Source organism: Anolis sagrei, chromosome Y (genome assembly GCF_037176765.1).
Source record: "Anolis sagrei isolate rAnoSag1 chromosome Y, rAnoSag1.mat, whole genome shotgun sequence".
Lineage (NCBI taxonomy): Eukaryota > Metazoa > Chordata > Lepidosauria > Squamata > Dactyloidae > Anolis > Anolis sagrei.
In genome coordinates, this window is record NC_090035.1 from 7,788,397 (window position 1) to 7,809,911 (window position 21,515).

The following is a 21,515-nucleotide window of genomic DNA, read 5'->3' on the forward strand; positions in this document are numbered from 1 at the left end:
TCTCAAAATACAGCAAACGCTGCGGAATCGCAACCCCAGCATCATGTCCACAACCCCAGAGCCACCAGGGAATGACTCCATACTCCGGCGTTCCAAAGAAGATGCTCCCCATAGCAGGTGGGTGCTTCCAGATGTAAGATATGAGCAAACTGCAGACTCTGGGCTTCATGCAACTCCTATTATTAAAAGAGGTGCATGATGAAACCCATTGCTGCGGCTACTAAGCATGTTGGGAGATGGCTGAGTTAGCCGTGGGTGCCGTATTGCTTTGAGACGGTGACTGTCATCATATATATTTTCCCTTGCTGCTGCTTTGGGCTGGGGGAGGAATATATGGAATTGTCAGATTGCTTCTGATCGCATTTGACAAGGTGACGAGGGCAACTCCAATTTTTCCTGGGCTTGTACTGTACCTGAAAATACTTCCCTTAGATGGAAGTATTGCCACTGGTGAACTGGTGACATTTTGCATGCATTGTGGGTTTTCTTTTTCAAAGGAGAAGAGAAGAGAAAGGAAAGGAAAAGAACAGGTGCTGGATCAAATAGAGCCTTAAGCGTGTGCAGTTATTTTTGAACATATATATAGATTTTTAAGGTATTATTACAAAGAGAAGAAAATGAGAGTAAGAGAAAGGAAGTACATAGGGAAATAGGCAAATACATTATTATTATTATTATTATTATTATTATTATTATTATTATTATTATTATTATTTGAAACACAACAAGATGAGTCCACAGCAGACACTCTGCTGGCTGTTGTATTTATTATTATTATTATTATTATTCAACCAGAGTATTTATTTATTTTTATTTATTTGTCATATCAGGGCAACCAGTCAATTGTATTACATTTCTAACAGAACAAAACAAACAAACAGAGAAAATACAAAATGCGTGAGTTTGGTAGTTGATTAAATGTCCTTTGAGCAGTCTCTGGACACTTGGAGTGCCTCTGGTGTTGCTGCAAGAAGGTCCTGCATCGTGCATGTGGCAGAGCTCAGGGTGCATGGCAGCAGGTGGTCAGTGGTTTGCTCTTCTCCACACTCGCATGTTGTGGATTCCACTTTGTGGCCCCATTTCTTGAGGTTGGCTCTGCATCTCGTGGTTCCCGAGTGCAGTCTGTTCAGTGCCTTCCAAGTCACCCAGTCTTCTGTGTGCCCAGGGGGGAGTCTCTCATCTGGTATCACCCACGGATTGAGGTACTGGGTTTGGGCCTGCCACTTTTGGACTCTCGCTTGCTGAGGTGTTCCAGCGAGTGTCTCTTTAGATCTTAGAAAACTATTTCTTGATTTAAGTTGTTGACGTGCTGGCTGATACCCAAACAAGGGATGAGCTGGAGATGTCTCGGCCTTGGTCCTTTCACTATTGGCTGCTACTTCCTGGTGGATGTCAGGTGGTGCAATACTGGCTAGGCAGTGTAATTTCTCCATTGGTGTAGGGCGCAGACACCCCGTGATAATGCGGCATGTCTCATTAAGAGCCACATCCACTGTTTTAGTGTGGTGAGATGTGTTCCACACTGGGCACGCATACTCAGCAGCAGAGTAGCATAGCGCAAGGGCAGATGTCTTCACTGTGTCTGGTTGTGATCCCCAGGTTGTGCCAGTCAGCTTTTGTATGATATTGTTTCTAGCACCCACCTTTTGCGTGATGTTCAGGCAGTGCTTCTTGTAGGTCAGAGCACGGTCCAAAGTGACTCCCAGGTATTTGGGTGCGCTGCAATGCTCCAGTGGGATTCCTTCCCAGGTGATCCTCAGAGCTCGGGATGCTTGTCTGTTCTTGAGATGAAAGGCACATGTCTGTGTTTTAGATGGGTTGGGGATCAGCTGGTTTTCCCTGTAATAGGCAGTAAGAGCACCTAGAGCTTCGGAGAGCTTCTGTTCTAAGACCTCAAAGCTCCCTGCTTGAGCAGTAATGGCACGATCATCAACATCAAGAGTAGTACACAGCAAACAAGATCACTAGCCGTTGTATTGGATCACACGTCGAACCCTTCCCAAGTGTCTAGGACTGTGTGATGTATAATAATGTGTGCAGATCCCAATAGGGTGGCCTTTTGCAGCTGACAGATGGTAATTTTGTCAGCGCTGATTGTTTTTAAGTGCCGGCCAAGGTCTTTAGGCACTGCACCCAATGTGCTGATCACCACTGGGACACCTTTACTTGCTTGTGCCAGAGTTTTTGCAGTTCTATCATCATTATCATCATCATCATCATTATGAAATAATATATTGAGCATCTCTTGTTTGGAATTCCATAATACTTTGTGGCGTCATGTAAAATAAACCACCTGTAGTTGACGTATGATCAGCCCACACACTGCCTTGCCAGAGAAAGAAAATATGCCACGCAGGTGAACAGTAAATAACAAGTAGTTTATGCTTTGTTGTTCAGAAGAACGTATGTACAATGTGATCAGTTGCATCAACTCACATGTCCTTTTATGAGAGATTTAAAATGGTCCTTCTTTGTCCATGTGGATAAACTCCTTCAGCAGCTCATGAAGCGAGAGCACACTCCAAACTCTGTCTCTCTCTGCTTCACTTCTTCACTCTCTGTGCACCTGCATAGCCTGAACAAAACAGTAACAGCATCCAAAAGTCCCAGGCTCAGCCTGCTCCCCGGGCATTGCCCAACCAATCAGCTTCATGCACCTTATTTTACAGTTCACACACACACACACACAGATTCCTAGCATGCTGTAATATAATTTGCAACCCAAAACTATCCACTGAAATGGTGACATCTTTAATGTCTGGTACACAGACTTTGTTTCATGCACAGCTTCATTTCAAATACTGTACACAAAATAAACTCCAGGCTATGCAAACAAGCTGCATATCAAACATAGACAAATGTTAGCTCCCACTTTCAAGATACCATTCCAAAATCCAAAATGATTCCCTTCCTAAGCCTTTCAGATTGGGGATACTCCTCCTGGAAGTCCAGAAATACATTCCCTTGAAGTTCACATCTGTGAAACATCCCACTGTGGATAGCTAAAGGCAATGGAGCTTCTAAGCCTGTGCATACCTTTCTGAAATAGTTCTGAATCAAGCGATGCCAGGCGCGAAGAAGGCACCTGAAGTAGTTGAGACCTGAAATGCTTCTGCTCTGCCCGCTTCCCATCACGCAGGGCGAGAGGAGATGTCTCCTTCCTTAGAAGCTTTGGGTTGATCTGCTGCCCTCCTCGCAGCATCCCTCCTTTCTGAATGGTACCTTCCCCAACCTTAAATCTTCTCTGTTGGCACCACCTGTCTCCATGCGCCTGTTAACCTCGAGCCAGCTTCCTGCATTGGAGAGGTCTCTGTTCTAAGCCTTCTTCTCCTTGTTGCTCAATGCTGGGATGTGTTTTGAAAAGGAAAGAGAAAGAGAAAGAGAATAACTACTGTCTTGTGTCTTCTTTAATTCCAGCCTGACTGAAGAAGACAATGACAGCATTGGTTACGACACTTTGGAGTTAGACGGTAAGGAGGAGGCTGGAGGGTTCAGTTGTGTTTACAAACAAGTTTGCTGAGATGGGTCACCTGGTGCCCAAAAGGGGTGTCAGATGCCTATGAAGAAGTGGATTGATACCCATAAAAGCCTGTGCCAAAATAAACCATTTATCTCAACGGTACTGCTGAATTCCTTCATTCTGCCGCTTTTTTCTGTCTTATGCTGAAATATTTATTTCAGGGTTTCTCAACCTGGGGGTAGGGACCCCTGTGGGGGTCGCGAGGGTGTATCAGAGGGGTGGCCTGTCAGGATAATTGTGGTTATTTCATATATGTGTTTTTCAATGTGTTAGTATTGCATTTCAAAGATGGATTCAGTTATGTTCAGCTGTGTGCTAGAATTGTAGTCACTAGAGGAAGTAAGAGTAAAATCCTTGAAACTGAGATAACAGAAATTCTTTTGCCCAGAGAAGAAAAAGGGAGTTAACCAGCCGGAAGGGCAGGATGTTTTGTCTGTGTGTTTAGTCCTGTACTTTGTTAGTCGCCATCTTTCATTATCAAAATGTAGTCGCTTGTGAATAGACGCTTCTAGTAAAGCTATTTTGGAACCGAAGAAGAATACTGTGTGGTGATTGAGTCTGTGTGTTTTGGAAACCTCACATTCGCTGTGCCAGATCGGAGGGTCTCACTCTGACAAAAGGTTATGGGCCCTGAACTATTCGAAGTGTGGATTTATGGATTTATGGATATGTTGCCGGAGGTTTACCAAGGAGCAGACCTGTAAGCTTGCTGCCGGAGCCGTGAAGTTCAACCCAGTTGACTTGAGAGGCTGACGGCGCATGGAAACTGGAACAGCCTGATCGGAGACACTCTGACATGGCCAAAGACCTTTAGAAAACACAGTATTTCCTGTTGGTCATGGGGGTTCTGTGTGGGAAGTTTGGCCCAATTCTATCATTGTTGGGGTTCAGAGTGCTCTTTGAGACTAAAATAAAGCAGTCTACATTATAACATTATAACATAGTTGATTTACTCACAAACTTCATGTATTCAGCATATAGGTTCATTGCATATCAATCCAGTTACAGATAGGATTTGAAGTAGTTTCTCTGTGTAGATAACACGGGGCATCTTTCTTAGAATTTTAACAGTCCAAAGTCTAAAGTATCTCTCTGGTTTGAAAATCTAATATAGTGCCCCTAAAGCAGTGGTTCTCAATCTGTGATTCCCTTGGTGATTTGGCCTACAACTCCCAAAAATCCCAGCCAGTTTACCAGCTGTTAGGATTTCTGGAAGTTGAAAGCCAAAACATCTGGGGGCCCACAGGTTGAGAATCACCTACCTAAAGCATTCTGTTTCTATTGACTTCCAAAAGCATGCTGTTTCTAAAATGGAGTCTGAGTCCTGAATAGTCCCAGATCTGGTCACATGGACTGCAGCCCCTCCCACAATATAGAGTTAAGGAAAACTGCAAACCAGTGCACACATAAGCAATCTGAATTGTATACATTACAAATAACTAGTATAGGAGGCTTGAAGAAGGTTGCTATTTCCAATGGATTCTGTGTCCTGGAAACAATAGCTGTGTTTACTGGTGATGGTCATGTTAGCTAGTTCTAGGATACTCCAAACAGCCAAGTAGAGACATGAAATAACTGGCCTTATTTCAATGGACCTGGGAAGTAGGAATGAAAAGTTTTCTGTCATGCCGGGAGTTTCCAGGAAAAATACACCAGGATCAAGAAAAACTCATGTTGATCTCCCAAATAAACTTGGTGTGTATAGGAACACAAAGCAATGGTATTCCCCATAGTCACCTACGGATGTGAGAGCTGGACCTTAGGGAAGACTGAGTGAAGGAAGATAGATGCTTTTGAACTGTGGTGTTGGAAGAAAGGTCTGCCTTGGACTGCAAGAAGATCCAACCAATCCATACTTCAGGAAATAAAGCCTGACTTCTCATTGGAGGGAAGGATAGTAGAGACAAAGTGGAAGTACTTTGGCCACATCATGAGGAGACAGGAAAGCTTAGAGAAGACAATTATGCTGGGGAAAATGGAAGGAAAAAGGAAGAGGGGCCGACCAAGGGCAAGGTGGATGAATGGCATCCTTGAAGTGACTACATTGACCTTGAAGGAGCTGGGGGTGGTGATGGTCGACCAGGAGCTCTGGCGTGGGCTGGTCCATGAGTTCACGAAGAGTCGGAGACGAATGAACGAATGAACAACAACAACAACATAGGAACACAACCTGAGTCTTTCAGATACTGAGCCCTACTGTTCCAGTCTAACTTTAATGCTCAAATATAGCAAAATTCCAGGTCTGTTTCTCACCACTCTTAGTTTTGTTGTTTGTTTTGTATCCTACCAACATTTTTCTCCCCCTCTTTCTCCAGATGAGTTTCATGACAGGTATTCCTCATTGCCTTCCTCATCCTCTTCCCATCAGTCTGAAGGGCTGGACTTCGAGCAAGTCAACTCCATTTTTCGGAAGTTCTCTCTGGAAAGGTATTTTGAAGGCTTGGTTTCTGCTCAATGTCAACTAGTAAAACCACTACAAAAGGAAGTACAGGAAAGACCCATTGGCATGGAGAACATTAGCTTGCAGACAGAAAGCGAATATGCAAGGAGAGAGGTGGAGACTAGTCATTTCTCTCTTGTGAGATTTCTATAATATAGGAAGGCTGCATTAATTTTGTAGAGGACCCTTAGTGCAGTGGTTCTCAACCTGGGGTCCCCAGATGTTTTGGCCTACAACTCCCAGAAATCCCAGCCAGTTTACCAGCTATTAGGATTTCTGGGAGTTGAAGGCCAAAAACATCTGGGGATCCCAGGTTGAGAACCACTGCCTTAGTGGTACAATCCAGATAAGCCTTTCCTGTTTGGTTCCACCAGTTGCATAAGCCGGTTAGCTTTGAAGCTCAAGAGGAACAGAAAATGTCCCAGTGGGCTCCAGTTTTGTGTAACCTTCATAAAGCTGTTCATATACACAGAGCACCAGGCCAATCTGCTAGGGTGGACCCAATCCATTGGGAAATTCCCCAGCACTACTCCCAGTGAACAGGATTCACTCCACTTGATCAAGGTGTTTTTGCTCAGTATTTACAAAGTGATAACCAGACTTGAGGCCACGACTGGTTTGTGTTGTGTCTGGTGGGTCTGGTGCAGAGCATGGTGGGCTCTGAGTGTCCAAAAATGGTCTCTAGACCTGGACCTCCCTATCCTTCTAATAAAATATGTACATATGTTTCATAGTTCAGACTCAGAGTAGTCTGATTGGGGGAAAAAACCCAAATCATGAGTTTCCTCAAAGATGGAGTTCTCTAATAATAATTCCTGGTCCTTACCATCTATGAACAAAGCCAGCTGGCTGTGTCTTGAGTTGTGTGTCCCATTCTCCCCTGTCTCCTGGGCCTTGACTTCCACTATTTCAATTCCAAATTGAGAAAAGCCCATGTCCTCTCTTCTTCCCATTGACTCAGGCCCTTCCGTCCTTCGGTGACATCTGTTGGCCGCCTCCACAACACATTCCATGCTGTCCAGCAAATCATCGTGAATGGAGACACGCTGAGTTCGGAGATCACTCTGTTGGGAGGGAACATCAAAGGGAACTTCATCAAGTCGGTCAAGATGTATTCCCTGGCAGAGAAAGCCGGCCTCAGAGAGGGGCACCAGCTCCTTTTGGTAAGGGTTACACAATGAAATCATATTGGGTATTATTATTATTATTTGAAACACAACAAGATGAGTCCACAGCAGACACTCTGCTGGCTGTTGAATTGGATCACACGTCGGACACTTCCCAAGTGTCTAGTATTGTGTGATGTATTGATGAATAATGCGTGCAGATCCCAGTAAGGTGGCCTTCTGCAGCTGGCAGATGGTAATCTTGTCAGAGCCGATTGTATTTAAGTGCAGGCCAAGGTCTTTAGGCACTGCACCTAGTGTGCCGATCACCACTGGGACCACTTTTACTGGTTTGTGCCACAGTCTTTGCAGTTCAATTTTTAAATCCTCCTATCGTGTTAGCTTTTTCAGTTGTTTCTCTGCAATCCTGCTGTCGCCTGGGATTGCGACATCAACGATCCATACTTTGTTTTTTAACATGATTGTGAGGTCAGGAGTATTATGCTCCAAAACTCTTATCTGTCTGAATCACACGTCGGATACTTCCAAAGTGTCTAGGACTGTATGATGTACCGGCAAATAATGCATGCAGATCCGAATAGGGTGGTCTTTTGTAGCTGACAGATGGTAATTTTGTGAGCGACCACTGTTTTTAAGTGCAGGCCAAGATCTTTCGGCACTGCACCCAGTGTGCCGATCACCACTGGGACCACCTTGATTGCCTTGTGCCAGAGTCTTTGCAATTCAATCTTTAAATATTCATATCATGTAAGCTTTTCCAGTTGCTACTCATCAGTCCTGCTGTTGCCTGGGATTGCAACATCGATGATCCATATTTTGTTTTTTCCCAGGAGTATTGTGGTCCAAAACTCTGGAAATTATTATTATTATTATTATTATTATTATTATTATTCCACTTTTTAATATGTGATTGAGACCAAAAAAAAGCTCACAACAATCAGACCATGCAATTTAAAATCTCCAGCATTTAATTATATTTCATGTATTTTCTTTCTCTCATTCACATGGCAAAATAATGTTTAATTCTTTTTTATTGCTGGGATAGGAGCAGATACAAGTTGGGTATCCAAGATACTTGGGACCAACCAGAAGTGTTTTGGTATTCAGGTTTCTTTTCAAAGTGTGGAATGCCTATAAGTATGTAATACCCTGGACCGTGCTCCAACTTACAAGAAGCCCTGCTTGACTATCAAGCAAAAATCAACTCCACATCAGCATGCTTGTCCACAATGTCCTGCCTCATGTACAGAGGAAGGGTTGTTGGAGGCTACAGACAACCCACACACACAGATAGATATGTACATAAAAACTCCAACCATCACCCAAGTCAAAAAAGAAGCACCATTAAAGCCTTGGCAGACCGTGCAAAAAGAATCTGCGAACCCCAACTCCTCCAAGGGGAACTGAACCACCTCAACTGGGCTCTCCAGGCCAATGGAGACTCCACCAAGGACATCAGAAGAGCTGCAAGACAACAGAGAGGAAGCCACGAGAGTCAGGACGAAGATCCACCCAGAGGAAAAGTGTTCTTGCCATACATCAAGGGAACCACTGACTGCATAGGGAAGCTGATGAGGAAACACAACATACAAACAATCTACAAACCCACCAAGAAAATCCAACAAATGCTACGTTCAGCAAAGGACAAGAGGGATCCTCTCACCTCTGCAGGAGTCTACCATTGTATACCATGCAGCTGTGGACAAGTCTACAGAGGGAACACCCAACGCAGCAGCATTGCCCAGACACGGATCAAGGAACATGAAAGGCACTGCAGACTACTTCAACCAGAGAAGTCAGCCATAGCAGAGCAACTGAGGAACCAGCCTGGACACAGCATATTATTGGAGAACACAGAAATGCTGGACCACTCACAGAACCACCATGTCAGACTACACAGAGAAGCCATTGAAATCCACAAGAAGCATGTGGACAATTTCAACAGAAAGGAATAAACCATGAAAATGAACAAAATCTGGCTAACTCTAAAATTACAACAGCAAAACAATAGAGAGTAAACAATCAGGCACATCAAATCACTCTCAACAAAAGATTCCCCCCAGGCACTTCCAAGCCATTAAATGCTAATCAAGGTGGTCAGTTGAAACATTCACACCTAGTTCCAGCAGACAAAAGTCCTTTGTCCCACCCTGGTCATTCCACAGATATATAAACCCTTTTTCCTAGTTCCAACAGACCTCACTACCTCTGAGGATGCTTGCCATAGATGCAGGCGAAATGTCAGGAGAAAATGCCTCTAGAACATGGCCATATAGACCGGAAAAACCTACAACAACCCATGAATATTGTTTATGTTTCACATACACACGATCACAGCGCTGTTCTGTATGTATCTACTCAAAAGTCAGGACTTGCAGGTGATTCATCAAGTCCTCGATTGTGAAAAGCCTGCAGATCAAGACTCATTTCCCTTCAGCTACGCAAATCCCCATCACTGCCTTCATAAGACAGACCTGAATTTCACAACAGAGTTATCGTTCTGTTTGTTCCTGTTATTTTACAGCCAGGAGACAGTGGGCAGCCCAGAGAGGAGACACGGAGGGAGAGATTGGGAAGGAAAGGTTATCCATTTAACTGTTGTATCCAAAAGAATAAGACAGGTTGATTGTTGCAGATGGATGCTAACTACACTTAGTTGTAAGTGGAATAAATGCCTCATAGGCGAGAATAACGCTGCTTTTGTATCTCTAGGTGGAGGGATGCATCAGAGGGGAAAACACAACTCTACCCTTGGATGCCTGCACAAAGGAAGAAATGCACTGGATAATTCAGAAGTGTAGTGGACAGCTGATACTCCACTGTAAATCAAATCATGAAGGTAAGGTATATGTCAAACTTTTAGGCATGCACGTATATTTACAAAGCACACCAAGCAATCATACGAGGGTTGAATGAAAAGTAATGCCTCCACCTTCGTAACTCCGCAACAGATGGCAGTACTGGTATGTGGCAGGTACTGGCTTGTTCAGTAGACTCTCCTCTACAGTTCCATTTTGGTGGGAAGCCTTAGCATTGAATGGTTGTGTTGTTAAAGTGCAAAGTATGGAACCCTGTGCAGACGGTCAGTCAATGCAACTTAAGCAACGTATGCGGCAGGTACTGGCTTGTCCAGTAGACTCTCCTCTACAGTTCCATTTTGGTGGGAAGCCTTAGCATTGAATGGTTGTGTTGTTAAAGTGCAAAGTCAGTCAATGCAACTTAAGCAACGTATGTGGCAGGTACTGGCTTGTTCGGTAGACTTTCCTCTACAGTTCCATTTTAGTGACAAGCCTTAGCATTGAATGGTTGTGTTGTTAAAGTGCAAAGTATGGAACCCTGCACAGACAGTCGGTCAATGCAACTTAAGCAACATATGCGGCAGGTACTGACTTGTTCAGTAGACTCTCCTCTACAGTTCCATTTTGGTGAGAAGCTTTAGCATTGAATGGTTGTGTTGTTAAAGTGCAAAGTATGGAACCCTGCGCAGACAGTCAGTCAATGCAACTTAAGCAACGTATGCGGCAGGTACTGGCTTGTTCAGTAGACTCTCCTCTACAGTTCCAGTTTGGTGGGAAGCCTTAGCATTGAACGGTTGTGTTGTTAATGTGCAAAGTATGGAACCCTGCGCAGACAGTCAGTCAATGCAACTTAAGCAACGTATGCGGCAGGTACTGGCTTGTTCAGTAGACTCTCCTCTACAGTTCCAGTTTGGTGGGAAGCCTTAGCATTGAACGGTTGTGTTGTTAATGTGCAAAGTATGGAACCCTGTGCAGACAGTCAGTCAATGCAACTTAAGCAACGTATGCGGCAGGTAATGGCTTGTTCAGTAGACTCTCCTCTACAGTTCCATTTTGGTGGGAAGCCTTAGCATTGAACGGTTGTGTTGTTAAAGTGCAAAGTATGGAACCCTGCACAGACAGTCAGTCAATGCAACTTAAGCAACGAATGCGGCAGGTACTGGCTTGTTCAGTAGACTCTCCTCTACAGTTCCATTTTGGTGAGAAGCTGTAGCATTGAACGGTTGTGTTGTTAAAGTGCAAAGTATGGAACCCTGCGCAGACGGTCAGTCAATGCAACTTAAGCAACCTGCAGTCATTGAATTCTTGACAGCAGAAGGTGTCACCCCAAAGGATATTAATCAGAGAATGCAAGCTGTTTATGGTGATTGTGTTGATGTGAGTACTGTGCGTCGTTGGGCGAGTAAGTTCTAAGATGTTGAGGTGACACCTTCTGTTGTCAAGAATTCAATGACTGCATGTTGCTTAAGTCGCCTTGAGTTCAGAGTATAGTAACTGCTTTGGGAGACGGTGATCAGTTCCTGGTCAAAATGGACTCTGGTGAAAGTGGTCCCTGGTCAAGTCGATTAGATTAGGCAATCAAGGAACATGAAAGGCACTGCAGACTACTTCAACCAGAGAAGTCAGCCATAGCAGAGCACCTGATGAACCAACCTGGACACAGCATATTATTTGAGAACACAGAAATGCTGGACCACTCTCACAACCACCATGTCAGACTACACAGAGAAGCCACTGAAATACACAAGCATGTGGACAATTTCAACAGCAAGGAATAAACCATGAAAATGAACAAAATCTGGCTACCAGTATTAAAAAAAACTCTAAAATTACAACAGCAAAACAACAGAGAGTAAACAATCAGGCACATCAAATCACTCTCAACTAAAGATCCCACCCAGGCACTTCCAAGCCATTAAATGCTAATCAAGGTGGTCAGTTGAAACATTCACACCTAGCTGCAGCAGACAAAAGTCCTTTTCCTGTCCACCAACATTGTGTTTTCCATCCTTGAGTTCAGAGTATAGTAACTGCTTTGGGAGACGGTGAACAGTCCCTGGTCAAAGTGGTCCCTGGTCAAAACAAAAATTATGTATTTATTTACTATATTTATATACCACCCCTCTCAGCCCAGAGGCGACTTGGAGCTGAGAGAACACTGTTTTAGTCTCTGTATCTTAAAGAAATTGCTTTCAAGAGTCATAAAAATGCCACACACACACACACACCCCTACCACCTCCGAAATCAGAATAGATGCCGTACTGGATGGAACGCTTTAAACAATATTTGCAGAAGTGCTGGACCTTTTCCCCTCCACAGCTCCAATTCCCTTTTCCTTGTGTATTACGTCTTATTTAGATTGTAAGCCTGAGGGCAGGGAACTGTCAAATTAACAATTTGTAAACTGCTCCGAGAGCCTTTGTGGCTAAAGAACGGGCTATAAATACTCTAAATTAATAAATACGACCGCATTTATATATAAGCTCGATAGAACGAGCATGTACGTGCTCTTCTCCCCAAGTCAAGCGGTCAAGGAGATTTGGAGAAGTTGGACGCCTCGCCGAGAAACGCTCCCCTGCCTCTCCCGCCTCACAGCTTCCCTCGGCTCCTTTCATGTTTCCAAACACAAAAACGAATGCTACACTTGGCAGGAGCAAAAAAGTGAGATACAGATTGCGTGAGGTGCCAATTAGAGTTAATTATGAAATGATTGAGCTGTACTTTATATAAAGCCAAAAAGGGGGGGGGGAAATCTATAGGAAAAAAAGGGGGATGATGTAAGGCTTGGGGTATAATTTTATCATTACCGGTGTCCTTTTGCAAGAGTGCATTCTTGTGAAGAGATATTTGAAAGCGGGGGTCATCCTACTTCCCTTTCCGAGGGGTTATTTCTCTCAGTAAATGCTTAACATCTGATAGATGGGTTTATCTAAGTCTTCTTGCAGCTCCATTCAAAGAGGGCTGTTTGGAGAGAGTGCCCACACCGTCGCAGTAGAGTGCCTGAAGCTGATCCCTGCCATTTACAGATTTCTTTTTAAAGAAATGCATTAAATATGTATTGTCGAAGGCTTTCATGGCCGGAATCACTGGGTTGTTGTAGTTTTTTTCGGGCTATATGGCCATGTTCTAGAGGCATTCTCTCCTGACGTTTCGCCTGCATCTATCGCAAGCATCCTCAGAGGTAGTGAGGTCTGTTGGAACTAGGAAAAAGGGTCTATATATCTGTGGAATGACCAGGGTGAGACAAAGGACCCTTGTCTGCTGGAGCTAGGTGTGAATGTTTCAACTGACCACCTTGATTAGCATTTGATGGCCTGGCACTGCCTGGAGCAATCTTTTATTGAGAGGTGATTAGATGTTCTTGTTTGTTTCCTCTCTCTTGATGTGCTGTTCTAATTTTAGAGTTTTTTAATACTGGTAGCCAGATTTTGTTCATTTTCCTGGTTTCTTCCTTTCAGTTGAAATTGTCCACATGCTTCTTGTGGATTTCAATGGCTTCTCTGTGTAGTCTGACATGGTGGTTGTTGGAGTGATCCAGCATTTCTGTGTTCTCGAATAATATGCTGTGTCCAGGTTGGTTCATCAGGTGCTCTGCTATGGCTGACTTCTCTGGTTGAAGTAGTCTGCAGCATTTTATTTGGTTGATAAATGGTAAGTATGAAGGAATATATTTTGTTGGAGATGGTGGCTTGGCGTTAGCTGAGTTGCCATAGCAACAGGGGCGGAGCCAACTGCCTCTTCACGGGGCAGCTGTTTTGAAAGTCAGTCAGTAAGCCGGTGAGCTACTGGGAAGACTGAGTCTCTGGGTGGAGATTCAGGGAATTAATTGGTGACCAATGGGGTTACAGAAAAGGACCAGGTAGTGATAAAACTACAGGGGGTTATTGATTCTGAGTTAAGAATCAAGGTTTGGCTGGGAGCCAATTCTGTTCATAAGCCTTTTAGCTTATTTGTTTTATTAGGACAGTTGTCCAGAAGAGTTACATCTGCTTATAGAAACCTCTTGAAGTCTGTGCCTGAGATTACTCATGAAACCTTACTAATGTAACCAATCAAGATTTGTGCCTCTTGTGAAGAAACAGTTAAACATGTTATACTCCTGTTAAAATAAACTTGTTACTGTTTTCCTCAAGCCTTGCCTGATACAGTTTCTCTCAAGGCAAACAGCCTGCATAAGAAGTAAAGTCAAGCCAGGGACAGTAAACGCTACGCTATCAATTGAATAAAGCCTTCTGTAATTAATAGTCCCTTTATAAAATAGCTCCTAAGCCGATATTGATCGTTGCCCGGCTTTTCTCACAGATTAGGTGGCAGTAAGCTTTAACCACACTCCTTCACAGGCGGCTCAAAGGATCAAGGGTCTGAAGAACAAGCCCTATGAGGAGCGGCTTAAAGAGCTGGACATGTTTAGCCTGCAGAAGAGAAGGCTGAGAGGAGACATGACGAGGGTCATGTATAAATATGTGAGGGAAGTCATAGGGAGGAGGGAGCAAGCTTGTTTTCTGCTGCCCTGGAGACTAGGACGCAATGGAACAATGGCTTCAAAATACAAGAAAGGAGATTCCATCTGAACATTAGAAAGAACTTTCTAATAGTGAGAGCTGTTCAGCAGTAGAACTCTCTGTCCCAGAATGTGGTGGAGGCTCCTTCTTTGGAGGCTTTTAAACAGAAGCTGGATGGCCATCTGTCTGAGGTGCTTTCAATGCAATTTTCCTGTTTCTTGGCAGAAAGGGGTTGGGCTGCATGGCCCATGAGGTCTCTTCCAACTCTATGATTCTATGACATAGGAGACAACTTTTTCAATGGCTGCTCCCAAGTAGTTCTTCCATTGGGGTCAGTCATATAGCACCAGACTATATTGAATCAATGGCCTTGCTTAGGGTGAACTAGGTTCCTAAGCTCGTACAACCAATGGTTATGAATTGGGTTCTTTCCATTGTAGAATACAGGAAACTGCTGTCTGAAATCGACGAAGGACTGGTGAGATCAGGAGACTCTTTCTACATCCGCTTGAATCTGAGCATCTCCAGTCAATTGGACTGCTGTTCCCTCTCAGTAAACTGTGATGAGATCCTTCATGTCCTCGACACCATGTACCAAGGGAAGTGTGAATGGCTTTGTGCCCGAGTTGACCCCTTCACTGACAGGGATGGGGATATGGGGACCATCCCCAATGGCAGCAGGTGAGCAAAGTATAAACCTCCTCATCCCCAAACACTACAAATCCAAGTATATTTGATGTAGGAATGGTTGGTGTATACTAAGCAGAGAGAGTATGGTATAGTGCCTTGAGTATTAAATGAAGATGCCAGGAGATGATGGTTAGATCAAGACACCAGGTGACCAGGGTTAGATCAAGACATCAGGAGATCAGGTTTAGATTAAGACACGAGGAGACCATGGTTAGATCAAGACACCAAGAGACCAAGATTAGATCAAGACACCAGGAGATCAGGGTTACATCAAGACATCAGGACACCAGGGTTAGTTAAGACATCATGAGACTAGGGTTGGATCAATACATCAAGAGATCAGGGTTGGATCAATACATCAGGAGATCAGGGTTGGATTAAGGTAGCAAGAGATCAGGTTTAGATCACAACACAACACCAAGAGACCATGGTTAGATCAAGACACCAAGAGACCAATGTTAGATCAAGACACCAGGTGACCAGGGTTAGATCAAGACATCAGGAGACCAGGGTTAGATTAAGACACGAGAAGACCATGGTTAGATCAAGACACCAAGAGACCAAGATTAGATCAAGACACCAGGAGATCAGGGTTACATCAAGACATCAGGAAACCAGGGTTAGGTCAAGACATCATGAGACCAGGGTTGGATCAATACATCAAGAGATCAGGGTTGAATCAATGCATCAGGAGATTAGGGTTGGATTAAGGCAGCAAGAGATCAGGTTTAGATCACAACACAACACCAAGAGACCAAGGTTAGATCAAGACACCAAGAGACTAGGGTTAGTTCAAGACACCAGGTTATCAGGGTTAGATCAAGACATCAAGAGACCAATGTTAGATCAAGGCACCAGGTGACCAGGGTTAGATCAAGACACCAGGAAACCAGGGTTAGATCAAGACATCAGGAGACCAGGGTTAGATTAAGACATGAGGAGACCATGGTTAGATCAAGACACCAAGAAACCAAGATTAGATCAAGACACCAGGAGATTAGGGTTACATCAAGACATCAGGACACCAGGGTTAGGTCAAGACATCATGAGACCAATCAATACATCAAGAGATCAGGGTTGGATCAATACATCAGGAGATCAGGGTTGGATTAAGGTAGCAAGAGGTCAGGGTTAGATCAAGACATCAGGAAACCGGGGTTAGATCAAGACATCAGGAGACCAGGGTTAGATTAAGACACCAAGTGACCAAGGTTAGATCAAGACACCAAGAGACCAGGGTTAGATCAAGACACCAAGTGACCAATGTTAGATCAAGACACCAAGAGACCAGGGTTAGATCAAGACACCAAGTGACCAATGTTAGATCAAGACACCAAGAGACCAGGGTTAGATCAAGACACCAAGTGACCAAGGTTTGATCAAGAAACCAAGTGACCAGGGGTATTCTGGGAGTTGGAGGCCAAAACAGCCAGAGGACTTCAAGTTGTGCAGGCCCGCTCTAGGCTCTCCATTCCCACTAATCACTTTATACATGTGTTGATGCATTTTGGCTCCCAACATATGATGCTTCAAATAGAACCAAACTGAGCAGTTTCATTGACAAGCGCTTTTGTGAGCTCTTGCCTTCTTTATCAGATGTAAGATGCCTTTGGCACTGAAACAGTGCTTCGCTGTTCACTGAAATGGTACTTGTCTCGTAGCATCTCCCAGAATCCTTCCTGTTTCAAAGAACAGCATTCAGAGGACTATGATTCCACTTTAACTGCTATGGCAACATCCTATGGAATTATGGGGTTTGCAGTTTAGGAGGGAGGTTTTCAGAATGCTTAACCCAGGGGTTCTCAACCTGTGGGTCCCCAGATGTTTTGGCCTTCAACTCCCAGAGTTGATAAACTCCTAACAGTTGATAAACTGGCTGTGATTTCTGGGAGTTGTAGGCCAAAACATCTGGGGATCTACAGGTTGAGAACCACTGGCTTAACCAGAGAACTGTAGTGCCTCACCAAACCATAAAGCTGAAGATCCCATAAGATGTTGACATGACACTTAAATCCAAATCATAGTGCTACATGCAACATGAAAGGACCCAAGATCTTAAATCAATGGTTCTCAACCTTTTTTTGATGAGGGACCACTCTCCAACATTAATACCAAAAGGGTTACGAATCAGTTTTTGGTCAACTTTAGATCCACTTTGGTAATTTGGGGTGCTGATTCAGAGAATTGCATTGGATAGACCACATCAGCTCTAGTTTCTGATACAGAACATATGCCATCCAGTAGTCGCCATCTGTTCAGCTACAGAAAAACATTTTTCATAATCTAGAGCTGACGTGGTCTAGAGCTACAGACCTTATTTTAGTTCTCGCAGCTCACCAGTGGTCCATGGTCCACAGATCGGGAAGCACTGAGAACAAGCCCTATGAGGAGCGGCTTAAGGAGCTTGGCATGTTTAGCCTGAAGAAGAGAAGGCTGAGAGGAGATATGACAGCCATGTATAAATATGTGAGAGGAAGCCAAAGGGAGGAGGGAGCAAGCTTGTTTACTGCTTCCCTGGAGACTAGGACGCGGAACAATGGCTTCAAACTACAAGAAAGGAGATTCCATCTGAACATGAGGAAGAACTTCCTGACTGTGAGAGCTGTTCAGCAGTGGAACTCTCTGCCCCGGAGTGTGGTGGAGGCTCCTTCTTTGGAAGCTTTTAAACAGAGGCTGGATGGCCATCTGTCAGGGGTGATCTGAATGCAATATTCCTGCTTTTTGGCAGAATGGGGTTGGACTGGATGGCCCAGGAGGTTTCTTCCAACTCTTTGATTCTATGATTCTATGATTCACTGTCTTTAATAGAGTCCTGGATTTTAAAATACTTTTCATTAGGGGTGGAAATGATGTGGTCTTCTAGATGTTCTTAAACTGCAACTCCCAGCATTCCTCCCTATTGACTAGGTAAGCCATGCCTGATGGGAGTCGCAGTCCAACAACATTTGGAGAGCCATGTATTTTTCACTGTAATTAAAAACTTGTCATATATTATATTTTTCATAGAATGCAAGCTATTCAGAGAACTCAGGGAGATGTAGCGAAATACAAATAAATTATTATTATTATTATTATTATTATTATTATTATTATTATTAGCTGTCCCCTGCCACGTGTTGCTGTGGGCCAGTCTGTGTATATGAGTTATGTGTGTGTATATATTTGTGTATATGAATATATGTGTGTTTGCATATATTTGTGTGGTTTTACGCATGCATTGTAATGTAATTTTTGGGGTTTTTTTGGCTTTTTAAGTCCCTTCTGCTGTGTTTTTCAATGTTTTTGTGAGTGATGGTCACTCGTTGGCCTGATAGGTGTATTGTGTCAAAATTTGGTGTCAATTCGTCCAGTGGTTTTTGAGTTATGTTAATCCCACAAATGAATGTTACATTAGGTTCTTGTGGGTTTTTTCGGGCTGTATGGCCATGTTCTAGAGGCATTTTCTCCTGACGTTTTGCCTGTATCTATGGCAAGCATCCTCAGAGGTAGTGATGTTACATTTTTATTTATATAAGAATGTTACATTTTTATTTATATAGACTAGCCATCCCCTGCCATGCGTTGCTGTGGCCCAGTCTATGTATATGTGTTGTGTGTGTGTATATTTGTGTATATGTGCATGTTTGCGTCTATATGTGTGGTTTTCTGCATGCGTTGTAATGTATATTTTTGTTTTTTTGTTTATTGGCTTTTTAAACCCCCTCTGCTGTGTTTTTCAATGTTTTTATGAGCGATGGTCACTCGTTGACCTGACAGGTGTATTGTGTCCAAATTTGGTGTCAATTCGTCCAGTGGTTTTTGAGTTATGTTAATCCCACAAATGAACATTATAGAATCATAGAATCAAAGTTGGAAGAGACCTCATGGGCCATCCAGTCCAACCCCCTGCCAAGAAGCAGGAATATTGCATTCAAATCACCCCTGACAGATGGCCATCCAGCCTCTGTTTAAAAGCTTCCAAAGAAGGAAGCTTACATTTTATTTATATAGATTATTATTATTATTACTAGCCGTCCCCTGCCACGCGTTGCTGTGGCCCACATGGTGGTCATGGGGGTTCTGTGTGGGAGGTTTGGCCCAGTGCTATCATTGATGGGGTTCAGAATGCTCTGTGATTGTAGGTGAACTACAAATCCCAGCAACTACAACTCCCAAATGTCAAGATTCTATTTTCCCCTAACGCCACCAATGTTCACATTTGGGTATATTGAGTATTCATGTAGAGTTTGGTCCAGTGCTCTCTGGATGTAGGTGAACTACAACTCCAAAAACAAAGGACACTGCCCACCAAACCCTTCTAGTATTTTCTGTTGGTCATGGGAGTACTGTGTGCCAAGTTTGGTTCAATTCCATCATTGGTGGGGTTCAGAATGCTCTTTTATTGTAGGTGAACTATAAATCCCAGGAACTACAACTCCCAAATGACAAAATCAATTTTTTTGAGTGAAGGACATACATTGGGTTGTTAGGTGTCTTGTGTCCAAATTTGGTGTCAGTTTGTCCAGTGATTTTTGAGTTATCTTAATCCCACAAATGGACATTGCATTTTTATTTATATTGATTATTATTATTATTATTAACTTTGATTACTAGTCAATTTCAAAACACAATAAGCAAACAACCAAACATCCCTACTGATCTTGAGTTGCCAATGCTAGGCTTTGAATATCACAGTGTCTGCTCTCTAAATTGTTGTAAATCTGGAACTGAGTTGGCACCGTGTTTATGAATATAAATCAACATATTTCTCTCTTCGAGGGCTAACTCTAGGGAATATCTCATCCTCATCTCCTCCCCGTAGTCCCCCTTGCAGGGCGATAGTACGAAAGACAGCATTTGTGAAGCACTTTTGACTATTTAGAAAGCAACTTACAAATACCAGAAATACCAGAAATAAATGTCATGCAGTAGTACAAAACCCAGGCATGGACTAGAGTTAAACAAAAACTCAAATTATCAAATTATCGGGTTGTGGTAGGTTTTTTTGGGCTATATGGTCATGTTCTAGAGCAGTGATTCTCAACCTGGGGGTCGGGACCCCTGAGGGGGTCGCAAATGGTGTCAGAGGGGTCGCCAAGGACCAACGGAAAACACAGTATTTTCTATTGGTTATGGAGATTCCATGTGGGAAGTTTGAGCCAATTCTGTCATTGGTGTTCAGAATGTTCTTTGATTGTAGTGAACTATAAATTCCAGCAACTACAACTCCCAAATGTCAAGGTCTATTTCCCCCTAACTCCACCAGTGTTCACATTTGGGTATTCGTGCCAAGTTTTGGCCCAGATCCATCATTGTTTGAGCCCACAGTGCTCTCTGGATATAGGTGAACTACAACTCCCAAACTCAAGATCAATGCCCACCAAACCTTTCCAGTCTTTTCTGTTGGTCCTGGGAATTCTGTGTGCCAAGTTTGGTACAATGCCATAGTTGGTGGAGATCAGAATGCTCTTTGATTATAGGTGAACTATAAATCCCAGCAACTACAACTCCCAAATTACACAACCAATCCTCCCCCAATCCCATTAGCATTTACATGTGGGTATATTGGGTATTTGTGCCCAGTTTGGTCCAGTGAATGAAAATACATCCTGCATATTGGATGCACATTATGATTTATAACAGTAGCAAAATGACTGTTATGAAGTAGCAACGAAAACAACGTTATGGTTGGGGGTCACCACAACATGAGGGACTGTATTCAGGGGTCGCGGCATTAGGAAGGTTGAGAACCACTGTTCTAGAGGCATTCTCTCCTGACGTTTCGCCTGCATCTATGGCAGTGTTTCTCAACCTTCCTAATGCCACGGCCCCTTAATACTGTTCCTCATGTTGTGGTGACCCCCAACCATAACATTATTTTCGTTGCTACTTCATAACTAATTTTGCTGCTGTTATGAATTCTAATGTAAATATCTGATATGTAGGATGTATTTTCATTCACTGGACCAAATTTGGCACAAATACCCAATACACCCAAATTTGAATACTTGTGGGATTGAGAGAGATTGATTTTATCATTTGGGAGTTGTAGTTGCTGGAATATATAAGGGTTCACCAACAATTAAAGAGCATTCCGAACTCCGCCAATGATGGAATTGGACCCAACGTGGCACACAGAACTCCCATGACCAACAGAAAACACTGGAAGGGTTTTGGAGTTGCTCACCTACATCCAGAGAGCACCGTGGACTCAAACAATGATGAATCTGCACCAAACTTAGCATGAATACTCAATATGCCCAAATGTGAACACTGGTGGAGATTGGGGGAAACAGACCTTGACATTTGATAGTTGTAGTTTCTGGGATTTATAGTTCACCTACAATCAAAGAGCATTCTGAACCCCACCAATGATAGAATTGGCCCAAACATTCCACCCAGAACCCCCATGACCAACAGAAAATACTTTGTTTTCTGATGGTCTTTGGTGACCCCTC

At 43.4% G+C, this 21,515-nt stretch overlaps 1 protein-coding gene across 1 annotated transcript in view; it reads left to right on the forward strand.

The window, feature by feature from the left end:
• The window catches only part of LOC132782166 (caspase recruitment domain-containing protein 11), a 177,620-nt gene that overhangs the window by 117,377 nt on the left and 38,728 nt on the right, over positions 1-21,515 (forward strand). Inside the window, exons 13-18 of the mRNA XM_067461883.1 lie at positions 14-117; positions 3,418-3,470; positions 5,836-5,947; positions 6,922-7,123; positions 9,800-9,926; positions 14,829-15,069. Of these exons, the coding sequence (XP_067317984.1) occupies positions 14-117; positions 3,418-3,470; positions 5,836-5,947; positions 6,922-7,123; positions 9,800-9,926; positions 14,829-15,069 (839 nt within the window). The remainder of the gene's footprint in view (positions 1-13; positions 118-3,417; positions 3,471-5,835; positions 5,948-6,921; positions 7,124-9,799; positions 9,927-14,828; positions 15,070-21,515) is intronic.